Source organism: Melospiza georgiana, chromosome Z (assembly GCF_028018845.1).
Source record: "Melospiza georgiana isolate bMelGeo1 chromosome Z, bMelGeo1.pri, whole genome shotgun sequence".
NCBI lineage: Eukaryota > Metazoa > Chordata > Aves > Passeriformes > Passerellidae > Melospiza > Melospiza georgiana.
The window spans coordinates 68,667,156-68,684,660 of NC_080465.1; the positions used below are offsets into that span (position 1 = coordinate 68,667,156).

Genomic DNA, 17,505 nt, shown 5'->3' on the forward strand with positions numbered 1-17,505 from the left:
CTTCATAAATACGGTATACCACTCCATAAACATGGGAGAGTGCATGTAATTCTGGCCCACTGGATTGAAGAGATTTCTCAACATCACTTTTTTCCTGCTCTTAGCAGACTTATTGATAAAGAAAGCTAACCATATGTAAGCCTGAAATCTCTACACAATTATTTATACACGCAATGAAAACAAGCATTTGAGAAACAATGTAAAAACAGAATTCAGAAACAACAGTATATGTTATCTTTCTCTTACATAAGTTCCAGTAAATAAGCACATGCTTCTGTATGATGAAATTTAGGTAGCCTTTTAACTGAAAATACTTACAAATGTGAGAATTTTAAAAGTACAAATTTAAACACTTATATATGAGAAACGTGCCCAATGTTTAAGGCAGCAAAGTACATGCTTTCACTAACCCAATCAAGTTAAAAATCTAATTAAGAACATTTCATTACCTCTTTTTTTTTAATGAGCACTGCTCTTTAAAATAATTTTAAAATATTTTTTTACTATTCCCTTTCCACTTTTTTAGTATTTCCTTTGCCATTTCCTTGACAAAGAATTCATTTATATATCTTGTTTACCTCAGATCCGTCAACTTTTGTTTGTTTAGACTGAATTTGTTTCTTCTCTCTAGATGTGTCAGACTCTGATTCTGACCGAGTCCCTGACTCTGAACCAGAGTCAGAATCACTGCTGCCTGACTGGCTGCTGCTTCCGTCACTACTGCTTCCAGAACTTGAACCAGATCCAGAAGCTGATGCTGACCCAGAATCATCATCTGATCGGCTGCAATGACAAGTTAGTAGGATATTACACAAGTGCCAAAGTAACAGGATTAAAAGAAAAAATAAGACACCTTAGCTTTACCTATAACTCAACTGCTAAGTCAGACCAGACTACATAAGCAGAGTTGAAAAATGCTAAAAATAAACAGGGAACAAGAATTTAAAGTGTAATTAGATACTTTATGTGAAGCCAAAATAAAGATAAAGCAAAACCATTCAAATTATTACAGCAGTGTCATACAGGGAAATTAAAAGTGGTAGAAATGCTTTGTAGCCATACAAACAAGCTTCACTCCCTTCAAAATCCCTGCCTTTAGGGCCATCAAATGCCATACTAGCTAATGGTTTAGACTACTTCACAAAAGACTATCCAATATTGTTTTCAATAAAGCTGTGCTAGTCCTTAAAACAAAACAGAAAGAGACACAGACCATGGTCTTCTGTTAAAAGAGCAGCACAAACTTTCCCCACACAGGCAACTCTGAATTTACCAGAGGTGGTAAGACTTGTGCCAAAGCACTTTCTTTGGCATACATTTGAGCTGTCTAAATTACTTCATCTGTATATTCATCTTACACCACATTTAACATAATTAGAACACACATTAAAGATACTTCTTTTATAATTTTAGCATTTGTTTTTCACTGAGTAGATGAGTTTGAAACTTTAGTAAAATTTTACTAGATTAATACTACATTTCAAAGATATCATGAGAAAGAAACAGCGCATGGCAAAATTATTTCAAATTATGTACACACTGACACAAATGCTTAAAAACCAGAGTACACATGAAGCTGGAACTGAAAATGTTAAAGCCAAAACCGTATCAAAGCCCATCTGCTCTCTGCCAGCACAATTCATCTGGCTGACAATCAGCTGGAGATGAGGTGAGGGAGAGGGAAGATTGATCATTTGCCCCAGTATATACTTAACTGACTATTTTACAACTGCAGAACAAAGCAAAATCACTCCTCTGCTTTTGCTGCAACCAACAAAACTGTGCCAGAAAAGAAGAAATGAAGCTATTCATTAACAGATCCCTGCAGAATGCACCTCCATCAGCCATCTGCAACCAGCAACCAGGAAAATAAAGAGGGGCAAAGTAAACACAGTGAAGCTTCCTTGCTCTGAAGGGCAAGATGTGGAGAAACATATTGCTACATGCCAGAGAGACTACAGAAGGCATTTACTAACTGTAAATGAAGATATATAGAAGAAAACTCAGCATGGAGAGACACAAATAAATACCGGACAAAGTTCTAGTCATAAAAAGCTAACAAAAGTATGTAAATCCTACAGAACCTTGAAAGAGGGGAAAGGAATCAAGTACCTTCATGCAGGACAAGGCTTGCTTGAAGAGGACATTAATAACATGGATTCCCAAATCAAAAACTTATGCAAAACACTAAGCCATATGGATGGTAATTAAGTTAGCTTTCCATATAGCAGTAAAATTGTTCACACATACTAATACAGTGCTAACCATAGGTTTAACTGCATACACAGACAGAGGCAACCAAGACAAAGTGCCTGCTTTCTAAGGTAGCATGGGGAAACTAACACTGGAATAAAACATCTTTGTCAACTTCCTAACACTGTAAGAAACATCTAAACCAGATACAGAAGAGAATGGTGGAGAGATAAAAGAAAATACAAAAAAAATTTCAGTTTACTCAGATAAGTAAGCCAGAATTACACTGATTAGATAGAATCACAGAATCATCAAGATTGGAAAAGACTTTTCAAGAACATCCAGTGAACCCAGCACTATCACTCTAACTCCTAAACCACACCACCCAGCACCAGACCAAATGCCTCTTGGACATCTCCAGGGATAAACAATTGATGGGAAATTTTAAGTTGTTTTATGTTCTTCCCAGAAATTGAGTCTAAGTTTAAAACCAAAGAGGACTGAAATAGGGAAAATAAAACTGTAGTGGGTAATGCTATTTGCTGTAGAGTTCAATGCAAAAAAACCAGCTAATACCAGATTTTATTATTTACTAAGAGATCAGCTACCTATCATCTAAGGTCTCTGTTAAACAATAGCAACATGTCAACGTGTGGATTTTGATGTAGATCATAGAGTATTCGAAGACAAGAACATGGGCTCCTTATCTTGCCAGCTAGCTCTCATTGAAGCTCTGAGTCTGGTAATGAATTTCCATTAGGCTTACAAGAAGGACCAGCAATGTAAGAGCTATTCCATAATCCTTGTTTCTCAAAATAAATTGGCCTGATTTGGATAAAAGCAGCCTAACAGAACTCACATCACAACACATAGTAACATCTGACAAAGAGTAAAAACCTTAATTCAACCACATTACTAATAAATGCAAGACCAGAAAACAAACCTACACGCGGAAGTAAAAGAAATAGGGACAGAAATTACAAGAAAATTATAAGAAATTACAAGAAGAAAAAAAAACCAAATAATAAAGTTCACCACAACTGATTTAGAGCTTCCCTAAGGATACCATGCATAAAGGACAAAGTAGGATCCCTACCAGAGATTAACATATGGTACACAGAACAGCAAAAAATAGTCAAATGAAATTCAAACACTATAGCACCAATAATAACTTACTAGGCTTTCTTATGCCACAGCATCAAATAAGAACAAGGGAAGGGGAAAAGACAAACTGAGTAGCCTGAAACAATTTTACAACCAGGGTAACAGCAACAACTTGCTGAAATATTTATCAAAGCTTAGTAATCCATGACAGTTTACATACATGCATAAAACATTTGAAATTAACTCACAAAAAGCACTACAGATGTTCAAACACACAAGGCTACTCTATATTGGGAAGAGCCTACTTCAACTATAATCATTCAAATTAATGCAGTTGTGTGAAACTTGTGTGAATTACAAGTTCTGCCTGTGCACCACATAGTCCCAGATATCTTCACAGAACTACAGCATGTATTAAGAAAATTAGGTAAGAATAACAAATAGGTTTTCACTTCTACAGTTGACTTGCCTGTTGACTTCTTCCTGATTGATTTACCACAGAACAAGTAACTGACAGGCTCTCTTGAGGGCTACCAAAGCAATGTTTCTTTTATCATGTACTGTCATACACTCTTTCAGCCTGAAACCTATAGGCACAAACTTACAAAGACAGCCCTATAAGTCAGAAACCTAAAGCTCTTGTTTGCAAAGGAGATAGAAAGTCGAATAATATATAAGCTCTGCATAACAACAAATTGCAGATCTTTAAGACAGTATAGACAAGCAGCAACGGCATGAGATAAAACATTACAAATCCCCAACAGCTGCAACAGTCCATACTTCAAAGAACTTTCCTCCACAGAAATATGAAGGATTTGAAGCAACAGTAACAGAGACGCGGCACATAAGGCAAAAAACACATCTACAGGAAGAACTACAGGTTTAGGGCTCAGTTTTCAGCGTGCAAAATATTTTCAATATTAGAGAGAAAATTTTTCTTTCTATAAGTCAAAGACCCAAAAAAGAGCATGTTTATGCCAAGATCAAAATTTTATACTCTTCTGGATGCATACTGTCCTTTTGCTTTTCTGGTACTTAAAAAAAATAAAATATTTGTCTAGCACTTTTAATGATAATATTTTGTGTAACACAGTAGTTTAAAGAAAACATTTTTGTAGAAACACAACAACAACAAAACCTCTATTGTCTAACAGGACTAGGTATATTCAATTTCTGTTTGAATAGATAATTTTTCAGTCCAAGAATTAGTTATTAATTAGCTATAAAGTTCTGTATCTGCAAGACAGACAGAAAGACTAGTTGATTATCAACTGTTTTTTTTTTTTATTTCTTCACATATCTCACGCAAAGCAGTTTTAGACTGATATCAGATTCAACTAACAATCCACTTTCGATATAACGAAGCACCTTGTTTTTTACAAAACACCTGTAAAAAAGCAGCAGCAATGAAGTAAAAGCACAGACCTATGTAACTTTTTCTAACAATGAACAAATCCACCAAAATGTGCACAGACTTATTTGGGACAAAGGGAAAAGAGTTATGTAAAGAGGAGAATAAAGAAATACGTTTCCCCTTACAACAAATGAAAAAGTTAAATATATCCATGGCATTTTCTAGCCATATCTCTTAAACAGTGTCCATAATGAAAAAATGAGGCAGTAAAAATTAAGTCTTACTGAAAACCCAATGCAGCAGCAGTTTTCCATTTCAACTTCTATTAGGCATAGATACTAGCAGTTACTGTATCCTATCAATTTAACACAGAGAGACCAATGATTTCTAGCACTTTGCCTCTGCAGATGTAACATCACTGGGACATTATCTGTACTTCTACTTTTGTTTCACACATAGAACAAAACAATGAGTCGTTGCTTCACATGAGCCAGACTGACCCTGCCTCAGGACTTAGCTGAGAAACTATCTCTTAAAGACAGCCTTCCTAGTGATAAAGACAATCCATACTTCAAACTGATGTGAGGAATGCCAGGATTTACCTAAAGGCTTTATCATGCTCCAAGGAGCCAGCCTTGGAGCTGCAGTATTTGCCCTAAGGTGTTTTATGAATGAGAAACAGCTTCCCCTTCTCCCAGCCTCACCACACTTCACTGATGAGTGAAAACTGGCACATGAAGACAATGGTTATCAAAGAGGAGTGCACATAAGCAGACAAGACAATCAGTGGGGGTACGTAAAGAATACATTGGAACTGATATTAAGATTTAATTTTTATTTAAAACAAACAAACAAAGCAAAAAAGCCCACCCAAACCAAAGTAACAACCTATGAAATGCAAGAAGGAAAGGATGGGAAGGACAGCAAGGGACAAAAAGGAAGGAAGGGGAGGCAAGGAGACCCCCAAACCACAAACTAAACTCTACAAATATTCAACTATTTAATAAATGATTTGATGTTGGAATGTTGGGGGACACAAGACAGATAATGGACTTTGGACCTGGTTAACATAAGAGATTTGATTACAAGATGACTCGGCAAAAGCGAATGGAACTTTGAAAATTAGACCTAGATTGCAAGAAGACTAAATCCGACACATTTATCAGAAAAAAAATCCCATTAAACTCTGCAAGCAAGAGATGTTATATGCTTAAGTTTGTGTATGTGATTTTAACTTAATCATTGTAGCACACATTACTAGTCTCTCTGAAATAGCATATAAGCGTTTGTATCCAACAATAAAATTGGATATTGATCAACGAATCAGTCTTCCCAGTCTCTCTCCATCGCCAACAGTTTGACACCTGTAAGCTCACTCAGCCTGTATGTCTGTCTGATGGCCCGGTGTCACATAAGGCAGTTGAGGGGCCCTGGAGTAAGTATCTGCTCCACAACCCAGGGGTGACAGTGGCGCAATCACTCCATTCCTTCTCTGTGCAAGTGAGAGAGACCTGTGCGCAGCTTATCTCTGCCTGATGAGGTGGACTCCTGGATAGTATTACTTAGTTTTAACCAAATTAACCCTTACAGAATGGAGTAGTTTAAAAAGAGTCCTGTAAGGAAACAATGGACTCAAAGTACTGTGAGTGCATGTGAAAAGAAAATGGCAGCACTACACTTCTATTACAGTACAAGCTCTTCATAAGCCACACTCTCAAGGTAACAAACAATGACAATTAATGACATCTGACAAGAATTTGGATTAAAGAAAATTTCAGTTATCAAGACTATTCAAAATACTGCTTACCATTGTTAACAATTACTCGTACCCTAAATGTGTATCATATCTTGAGATATTAGCCAATGGTAGCATGAAACCATCACAATTAACAAGACACCTGAAAACTAACCATCCAAAACACAAAGACAAACCTTCATTTTTTCCAGCAATGTTTCAAGTAATGCAATAATAGCAAATCTTGTACTTTAAAAAATGTCCCTTTTTTAATGATAAATTAAAGTAGCAGCCTACTCTAAGGTTTTCTTACCTAAGAGCAAGGGGGAAAAAACCATCATGCCATCTGAGAATTGATTTTTTGTGACTTAAAAATAGGTAAAATAATGCATGGAAAACTACAGTGACAAACTGAGGCTCATTTCTTTGACAGCAAATGCTGTTCAAAGACACATAGAAAACATTGCTGAAGATTTGAAAAAACAAGTACTAGAACAAATCATCCATTTCAGAAGGTTTGCTCTACAATTGGATGAAAGTACAGATGTTTCTAACATGTCTCAAATTCAGGAATTTCAATAATTTCAATAATGAGGTACATTAAAAATTATTTTTCCTAAGCCACTAAAGGAAAAGCATTAGAGAAGTTACTTTATCAACAGTAAACTACTTCTTTAATTAAAAAAAGTAAAAAAGTTTTATGAAAAAACTATGCAAATATATCTGGGAATGTGTGGTTGCTTTGACTGGAATAAAAAACAAGAGTCTAGTAAGGGTGGTAAGAGATTGCAGTACAAAATAAATTCATCCACTCCATCAACAACTGGCAAGCTACTGCAGCAAAGAATCTGGAGCCAGAAGAATGTAGGAAGTCACTGATGTTCTTAATTTTAAGAAAATAAGTCTATTAAATAGTAAAATATTTACCATATTTTGTAACAAGATAGGAAATTAACTTAAGAAACTATTTATGCCATAAGAGGTTTAACTACTAAGAAGCACTGTCGACAAGGAATATTTGTTTGTTTTAAAAAGAAGAGTGCTTCAAATATACTGACCATTTCTGTGGAAATAATTTGTTACCAGTAGTATGCTACCTAGCAGATATTTTTGAAAATAATAAACAGACTTTATATATCCCTTCCAAGTGAAGGTGACATTTTAACAGTTAAAAAGCAGGTGCTTTTCAAAAGAAACTCATGCCATAGAGATAGCATTTTGAAAACAGATGTTTGGAAAGGTTTCCATCATTATATGATCATATTACTAAAACCAATGCATGTTCCCTAAAAAAGCTATTGTATTTATACACATTAAAAGCTGGGGGATAAAAATTTCCAGCCTTTATGAAAATCTTCCAAGAAGTTTCAGTGGGTTTTGAACCCATTTGTTAAAAACATGAAAACTGCAACCCCTTCAGATTAACACACATGAAATGACTGTACAGGGTACTTGGAAATTTACTAGACAAAATATAATAAAAACCTTCACATAATTAGCTGATGGGATTGAAAAAAATAGTACTACAACTTAGTAAGTGCAGTAGACAATGCACTTCTTCCATATGAAGCCATGTATCTCTGCTGGGTATCTTAGATGTACTAATCACTAAAATAATGTAACAAAATAAACTTAATGAGGAACCATACCTTCAAGACACTGTGTCACAAAATGCTAAACCAAGATATTACTAAACAAGAATATTCTTAATATTTTTATTAAGTGCTAAAATAGTTATTTTACCAATAAAAATCTAATATTTTCAAATATTAAATCTTTATCTCATAATTTTAAATTTTCTAATTCTTGTATATGTTTTATAAAGGTAGATTTTAGTACAAGTATTACGACATTTATATACTTCATAAATAAAATATATATACATTGAGATGCATGCTGAAATATTGCCAGGAGTGCACAAACAACAATTTTGGAGACCACTGCACCAAGGCATTAAACAAAAAAGGTAAAGGACAGATGTCCTCCTTCACCCAGAGAAGGACCAAGCCTTGGTTATTAAAAACAAACATCAGTCTGTAGTCCATTTTGCAAAATTAACTATGACACTCTTCCACATGAGCAGTAATTCAGATTAAATCCTAGTATGCTAGATGCTAAACTTAAGAGTAGAAATGGAATTACTTAAGAAGAGGGATATACATTTACACACATGGATTCAAAGTGAGCATTTACATCTGTCATCTCCTCGTAGTAAAAGGGGAACACAAATGACAAACAGAACTGTAAAGCTTCTCTTTAACTGCTCCTACCTTTGCTCTGAGTTACAGAAATATTTACACAATTCATACTGGGAACAGTATGCCCTGCCACACTTTGAAAACACATTCAGTCCGCACCAATACATTCATCTATTGGTGAGGATATATAAAAACAACTTTTTTTGACACTGATATTTTTGCCCTCTCCAATGTCCCCTATGGTGTCAAAGAGAAGACAGAGCTTATCAAAGCTACTTCTGTTCTCATAAACATCCTTAAGCATCTATGAAAATGTGGAAGAAACAAGCAGGAACAATCAAGCAGTATTTCTTGAGACTGCTGTCCTGAAACCAAGGCATAAACCAGTGGAAATCAACATAGAATCTAGGAAAAAACACTATACCAATTTCAAATGAAAAAGGCATCTTTGGTATTATTCAATTTTAGCACATCTACTACATGGTGTAACACCTCTCCTTTCTATGTAACACCTCTCCATTCCTGCACATGGAACTGCAGATGTGACTGATAAAACAAGCAACAGCATAGAGAACTCAAACTACACTGCAGTGTCTAGCAGCATCACTGCAAATTTAGAGCCCATTTACCAGTTTTTGAAATGTAATTGTTTCAGTTTCTGAAAGTTATAGGAAAACACATACAGAAGTTTCAGACAGATTTTTAGTAGCTTAGCTGACATTTTCTTCATCTGCTGAAATGCTCAAAACAAGTATCCTGCCACACAGCCATTAGTTTAGCTGCCACAGTCTTAAGTTCAGCTTCACTAGTTGATTCTTTAGAACAAGTTGCCCCTGAGAGGATCATACGATGAGAAACTAGGCACTAGGAATACAAATCCTAAAATGGAAAGCTAAACAAGCCACATTCTGGAAGGACTGACAGAAAATTTAGACTCCTGTCTAGGACAGTAACTGATCCAATAACAGCTAATTTAACATCACTGATTTCAAGTGCATTCATTAGACAATGTTACCTTAGCCACCTTCTGTTTCAAGGCTAGTAAATCAGAGTGTAACAATTTAAGCAAACTAAAGCTCAACACACTAAGAAGTAGAGATTACTATCTGCAAAGTCTTTGAAACTTATCTGAGATGACAGTGGACTGTCTCCTTTGAGCTTGGTTGCTGGGTTTTTTTAAAAAAAGCTGAAGGAAGAAAAGCATAGGAATTTGAAGAACCCATTCAAAATATGCAGAAGTAATAGATACTAAATGCCAAACTCATAAAATTACAAGTAAGTTTCTATATGCAAATGTTATGTAAATAGTTTTATTTCTTCCAGAAATCTTAACTATTTAACTTAATTAGAATGCATAAGGCAGATTTGTCTTATTCATCACTGCCAGTAAAGAACAGAGGGCACAAGAATATAATGTTCAATCTGCCAAATGTTATTTCCTGTTCTCAGCTATTACAGAGTATGAACTGCATTGAATTTTCCTGGTATGGGCTAACATTCACCAATATTGTGTTTCCTGTCCTGCAGACTAATTATTTGCTGCTACTACTGTAAGCAAAGCAACGTTATCAAAATTAAACTGACACCTACCAACTTTCACGAACGTATGAACTACAATCTTTATTTGAAAGATACAAGTCACGCATCTTAAGAGCACAAAGTTGTTCCAGGAACCCTTCACAGGCAGGAGGTATCAGTGATTACCAGGGGTCTACTACTTTGTTGTGTAATCTGAGAAACCTTCAACACATAGCTGGATCCAGCAGCAACAAAATGATGTCTTTACTGGAAGCTCCTTAGAATCTACCAGCAAAAAGTATTACATGGAATTTAACAAACAAACAAAACAACCTTTGAAAACCCAAACAAACAAACAGACCAAAAAAACCCCAACCAAACAAAGAAAAGTTGAAGACAGCTGAGGGACCACATCTGGACAGGTCTGATGTATACACTGCTGGTATCATAACACTTCGTTTGGAGGAACATGAAAAGCTTGCATCAGCTAAAATCCTGAAACTTCTAGAGTAAAGGAATTTAATTTAAAATATGTGGTACAGGTATGTGACATCCAGTTGGGTTACACAAAACACAGGGATAAATTCAGCAAGAGTTACAAAACCAAAGTTAAGATCACATGCAGATCAAGAGCCAGACTATGAATTTTTAATTTTTTCTTTTCGTTAGAAAGGTTTCTAGGAAAAAAATACTTGGGCTTGGATACATGTTCTCTCTGAACTCTTCCAAAAAGAAGGGGAAAGATGCTTTTAACTTGGATTTGGACACCTTATCATACTTTAGTATGCTTAATTTTTTAACAGATTGTTCCTGATAAAATAACCATTTGTTAATTAAGGAGAAAAATACTGCAAAGAGTTAGCTTTATCCACTAGCTCTTTAGAGTTCATGCTACCAACAGTTTTCTTTACCATTCAGGTACTTTCATTGATCTGAGAATTCCTGTGCAGTAAATATGTAACTAAATATATACAGTTTTATTTACAGGCTCTCTCTTGCTGTATACACTTTTACTAATACCATCTATTAAACTCCTACTAAAAAGATGTCAGTGCATACAAGTAATTCTGCAAATACGCTTGGTCAATTTCTATTTTAACTCCCACTTAGATTTCAGGAAAGCGAGAACCTAAAGTCATGGCTTTAAACAAATCTTCTTTACTTTCATGGAAGGTATGCATTTATATAGTAAATTGAAGCCTGCTGACCACGTCTTTACTGTTTACTTAATTATGTGATTCACAGATTGTGCAGTTCACAAAACAAATTAAACCCACTGAAATTCCTCTCTTATTTTAACATCAACTTTCAAGTGTAAAAACTTGTAGAAGTCTTTCGTGTAAACAGCTGCTTCCTGCTTACTGCAAAAATGGCCAGCTACCTTCCACTCAAGCAACACTGAGCACATGCCTTTTTACCTAGGAAAGAAAGATATGCTCAAGTCCTCTATACCTTGTTCTGCAGAAACACATAACAGCCAAGAGATAGGAAATCAGATTGTTATTCAAATAGTGCCAACATTTCATTGCTGCAGTCCTTGTTCTACCTGGCACTTGTCTTGCAGTTCAGGTACAACTGCCCTTCCTTGCTGATTAAGCTTTCTTATTGCGATGTAATTTGAATGTATGTATTCATATTGAAGTTTATATGATGAATTGTACTGAATGACGTCAAGAACACTATACGAAGATACTCTGCTTGAGTAAGCTTCTCAGCATATTACTAATAAGTCTGCGTCTACACCCACTTGCTATCCAGATGAATAGTATCCGTGATATTTTACCTTGAGCTACATAAAAACATTATAGAATAGTTATTTCTAGTAAACAAGAAACTGGAAACTAGACTCCATTGTGATTACTGGACAGAAACTGGAACACAAAGAAACAAGACTAATTAACAATGTTTACAACTATTTCCATCATGCTCAGTTCTAGTAGTGATTTAGAGCTTCAGAGGCTGAAATAGCCAAAGAAAGTCCAAATGGTGTGGCCATGCACTTTTCCACCTGTAGCAAAAGAGAACTTCAGGATGAATACCTGCAACCAGGGAAAGTTTTCTAGTGATCTAGCAGACAGATGAATAGATGCAACGCTGGAAAGGTATGAAGCAGTGTGGCAAACTGTTCATTATTCTCACTTAAGAAAAAACAATCACCTTCATAGCTAGACACGGTGAATAAAGGCAAGCTACAATCCCGTACCACAGTGCACCAAGTCAAAGGTCTATGATCAGTTCCTTCTTAAGCCCTCCTACTGCTGAGAATACTACAAGCTTTCAACAACTTTTTCAAGTCATGGTGTTTCCATAAAATGAATGAAAATTTGAAATGAATGAAAATAAATGAAAGTAATTAAAATAAAACAACACAGGAATGGAACTTGACACCATATACCAAAGGCAAGTGAACTGCTTTACTGCACTTTTGAAGTATCAAATGTGCAAACTGACACAAATTTTCAAAGACTTCTCCTACTTAACACCAATGCTGCGGCTTAGATGATCACTGTACTCATCTTCACCTCTTCTTTTTTCCTGCTAATTCTTGAATTTGATCTTCTTTGCAATTCACTCCCAGCAGCAGTTCTCAATTGCTTTCTTCACTTATTTAATTTCCACCCCTAGCATTCTGAACAGAATGGGATCACTATAAGCTTAGGAAACATATTCTGTTGCCAATTTTTACCTCCATTCTCTAAAATCACACATCCAGATCAGAAGGATAATTACAGCAACAAATCCCAAGTTACAGTAAAGTATCTGTCTACAGCTGCAGCTTGCTAAGGTACCTCAGGGTGAAAATCATCTCGAGTACTCAAAATCTACGCATTAAAGTAAAAAATGCTCAGCTATAAACCAAGGCTAAGTCATATAAAAATATTTTGCATTATTTTAATAACGTAACTAGGTTAGACAGAAGAGAGTTCCATCATTTTAAATGCCAAGTTTTCTTGCTTCACTTATACAAACAGCTTTCTGATAATGAACATGAAAATAAACTTTCCAAGGCCTGCCTGTGAATTAGACTACAAGGTTATCAAGTGACACAAGTCTAGGAAAAAGAGTTGTTTGGATTTTAAAATTTTAAAGTTTTAAGATGTGCTCAGCAGGACATTTAAGAAGAAGAATAAAGTTTCACTATCCAGGCAAAAATGAAGTTTTGAGCACTGTGCATCCTCCTGATACTTATTTTTCATTAAATTCATGGGAACTTTATGACATTTAATTTCTTTAGTCTTATGAACTGCTATGGCTTTTAAGTAACTTTGATATACAGATAGTTATGAGCAATCACAGTTCAATACAAAATAGCTTCTCCATAGACCTTTAGCAAGGTGGTTTCTTTCAAGCAGTAAGAAAATCCATGCTAACTTGTCCTAGGTAGGTTCATGTTCCTTGGAAGGTTTTGTTTTGCCTTTTTTTTTAAGCAACAAGCAATATTATTTCCCATAAGAGACTTCATACTTGTTTTTTAACTGTAACATTATCAACTTTATAAGAAGCAGAAATCTTCAAAAATTACTATGTGTTAAGAGCTTACAAATTATTCACAAATTTGAAAACTTCTGCATATAACCAGAATCTTGACGTAAAAATACACAATAATAAAAGTCTCTTTAGTTTAACTGTTCATAAATTTCCTTCTGATTTGTACCCAGGGTCTCCTAAACAATTCTCTCTTCCCTGTCTTTCCAGTCCATCATACACTGTAGAAGTTTGATGGCCAGCACAGGCTGTTTGATTAGCTGGCAGTTATATGTTGTTCTTGCATTTCTTCTCTTGAGGCAATAATTCAGATCTCTCTCTACCCAGCTGGAAGTTTCATAGTCTGCAGAACGTAGTTTTCTTTATGGCACTCTGACTGAAAGAATTAGCTAACCAGTTGAACAGGCTGTAATCTGACAGGAAGAGGGGCAGAAAAACAGCACAGTCACAAACCACCTCTTAGAGGAGAAGTCTAATGCTCACCTTTTATTGGTAAATTGATTTTTAAACATCTAGGTTTATCATACTTCCAGTTTTAGAAATCTGAACTTTGTAGCACAGGAGGGGCTTTTTGAACTTAGAACTGTTCTAGTAAGTGAACTTAATTCCACACCCTACAAACTGGCTGTCACCCTGCATAAACACAAGGACATTCTAATCCTTCTCCAAACGTCTTAATATTCTGCACTTCATAGAAGACTGTAATCTGACGTTAGAGAACTGATTTTAGTTATCGTTTTAGTTAAGAACACAGCTGGACAACAGTTCTTTCACTTCCAAAAACAAAGTTAACACTTTCAGCTACACAAGTCTGACAGCTCTGAAGAATGACAGAATCATAAAGTATTTCATATCAAAAACTGACGTGAACCACTGCTTCTTTAATGACACCCTAATTAGGGTTTTATACAACATATATTATGCATGTGTGCCTTGCACTTTATAGAGGATAGTTTTAACACTTTAATCCAATGGTTTTGAATTTGTTTTTTCAGGCACTTTTTCTCCTCAAGAGAGATACTAAGCTGCTGGATGCTGACATGGCTTTAATGCTACTTCAGCTTTATTATGTAAGACGTATACATGATCACTCCCATTCTTAGCTGAAATGATGTGAATGTAATAAGCAGATTAAGCACCTGTAGGAAAGCAAAGCCAGTCTTCCTAACGATGATCTGCCTTCTAACCACATTTCAGCATTCAGTTCATATATAAATTAGTTTTAATAAATAAAATGTAAGAAAATACATAGCCAAGGATAACTGAAATAAACAAGTGCTTACCTTGACTCTCCACTACTGTTTCCTACACTTTCTTCATCACTGTGCCCATTCATTGTAAATATTAAAAAGTTCAAAAAAATAAATAGAAGTCCACTCAAGGTACAAGGTGGATATCAGGAATCCACTTCTTGCTACTCTGTATGTTTTCCAGACACGGTACGGGTTTGCCTTAGTGTTGTCAGCAGGTATTCAAGATTTCTCCCAAAACACCTAAAACAGGAAAGGAAAACATTAACACAATTTTAAAGTATGTTTGCAATTAAAGATATACCAAAATTTTTTTTTTCCCCACTAACAGTGAAAGGGGCATGTTTGACATCATGTCTGTAACTCAAAAAAAGCTTTTTTTTTTGTGCTTGTGTTACCTGTTCATGGTTGATCATTTTATCACTATTTCCTTTTCTGAGGAAAAAAAAAATTCCTGCTATCTGTGAAAACAAGAAAAATAATGCCAGATAACAACAGGTCTTCACACTAATTATTTTTTAAAAACTGGAACATGTAAATAAAATACACAAAATGCAGGGGAAAAATAGTTTTGCTTTTTGTTTGTCTAGTGCACTTCTTTCTGCCATTATGCTTCTTTATGCAACTTTTCATGGATGGTGCTATAAAGATGGAAATTTCTGCTGAACTACTAGCTCCAGAATAAGAAAAATTACAGAAATTACATTTTCATTAGTACTGTGGGCTGAGAACAATTTACTGCCTATCTGCACTATACATCGTGTCTTAACTTTGGGCATAGTATTGAATGCAGGACAAAACAGACCTAAATATTAAAGAAAAAATGCCTACTGAATGAGGTAGGTAAATATTAATGTTCTGCTAAGATCTTCTTAGTAAAATGTATTTCATACACAAAACATAGTGCAAGTATTTCCAGGAACACACGTAATGCGACCCACTTACAGCTGTGGGCAGGAGCAGGAAGATAAAAGACTGTACATGATCTTCCACAAAATCAAATTAGCAAGTTCCCAGAGATGGAATGACCATTGTTCCGTATACATTAGTCTCCTAGGCCTGATTACTACGCAGTCAGTATTCGATGCAGCCAGAGAAAGTTTAGGCTCACGGTAAATAGGCCGCAAGTACAAGCTCAGTGATAATCAGATCAACTCGCGCCCTCATGGACTTAGTGGTGTGAAGGCGATTAGGGTCTTGCCTGCCCCGGGGTGCTCCCCAAGAACAAGCTACAGCCCAAACCCGAGCCCATCGAGGCGGTGGTGAGGGAACTCTCGCCCTGGGGCGGACACTGCCCTCCGCTGACACCACCGGGCCGCTCCGGACCGCGAACAATGGCGATGAGGAACGGCAGCGAGATCGGAAGGAAACCCGCAGCCACAGCGGGGCCGCGAAGAACAACTGGGGACCCCGCGGGGAAGTCGGGGGGCGCCGGGAGATCCCGCGACGGCACGAACCGCCGCGCCTTGGGCACCCAGGAAACATCGCGGGCGGCGGCAAAACTTTCTCCCCGCAGCCTACTCTCTGCTCCGGGCCGATCCGATCTCGACCCTCATCCTCCACCGCCCGCGCCGCTCTCTCGCTGCCCGCCCACAGGGAGCGCGGGCAGCGCCGCCCGCTCGCACCGCAATCGGCGCGGCCTGCACGGGCGCCGCTCTCTGGCAGCGCTTCCAAGGCCATCGCCGCCGCCCTCCACGATCACTTCCCCCGGCGCCCCCCACAGCCCGGAGCGGAGCCGCTCTCGGGCCGCCCGGGTGGCTCCGCAGTGGCTCCCCCCGCAGGAGCGCGCGGGAGCACCTCGGCCACACTGCCCACCTCGGTCCCGGAGAATCCCTCCCTCTTCTCCACAGAGAACAGGCAGAGGACCCGACGAGCCAGCCTGGCGCCAGGCATCGACGCCCCTCGAGACCGGCAGCGGGCCCGCATTTCCTCCACACCGCCCGCCCCCCTCTGGCTTTTATCTCCCGGCCGGCGAAGGGAGCCATGGCGGCCTTTGCCTACCTGCAGTGCGTGGGGCCCCACCGGCCCAACCCACACCGGGACCCCCAAGGCCCGAGGCCTCGATGCACCCCGCGGGGCGTACTGCCGCTCGTACCGCAGTCCCGGGTCGCGGGCGGCTCCCGCGGCCGCGGCCGGGCCTGGGCGGCCGCCGCTGCTATTGCGGGCTCCGCGCTGCCCGCGCCGCGGGCTCGCTCGCTCTATCGCTCAAACAATGGGGTCAGGACCACGCTGGGAGGGGCGCAGGGAGAACCGGGGTGGGCGCAGCTCTGCTCCGCCGCCGACTCCTAAGTCCTGGCGACCGCCGCCATCACGCCGTCCCTCCGTTCAGCCTCCCCCTCCCGCGGTCGGATGGAAACCCCGGGCGTGATGTCAGCCCTGCGCCCTGGGAGCGACCGGCAGCGGGAGGAGGAGCTTCGGGCGGGGACGATGAGCAGCAGCCCCGCAGCCCGGCCTCGCACTGCACCAGGGAAGCCGTGCGGTCGCTCTGGGAGTAGGTGGGCTCGCTGCAGCTCCCGCCCGCCATCTGCCCTTACCTCGCTTCTGCCTAGCGCCGGGAATACTCCCATCCCGGTGTGCGGGCACCGGACGCTGCCCGAGGAGCGCCATGAGCTGAGCGCCGCGGCCGCAGCCCGGAGCGGGTCGCCTGATACTGCGCTGCGCGGCGCA

General features: G+C 38.6%; 1 protein-coding gene across 3 annotated transcripts in view; it reads right to left on the bottom strand.

Annotated features, from left to right (window-relative positions):
* CHD1 (chromodomain helicase DNA binding protein 1) overlaps window positions 1-17,153 on the bottom strand; it is a 55,899-nt gene extending 38,746 nt beyond the window's left edge. For 2 of the 3 annotated variants that reach the window (XM_058043366.1, XM_058043363.1), the window contains exons 1-3: window positions 16,934-17,153; window positions 14,872-15,081; window positions 579-783 (exon numbers count right to left, since the gene is read on the bottom strand). In XM_058043366.1, the coding sequence (XP_057899349.1) occupies window positions 579-783; window positions 14,872-14,924 (258 nt within the window). In that variant the 5' untranslated portion in view covers window positions 14,925-15,081; window positions 16,934-17,153. Of the gene's footprint in view, window positions 1-578; window positions 784-14,871; window positions 15,082-16,839; window positions 16,855-16,933 lie in introns of those variants that run through there. The other variant, XM_058043365.1, reaches the window with a different exon arrangement.
* Between the last annotated feature and the right edge of the window lie 352 nt (window positions 17,154-17,505).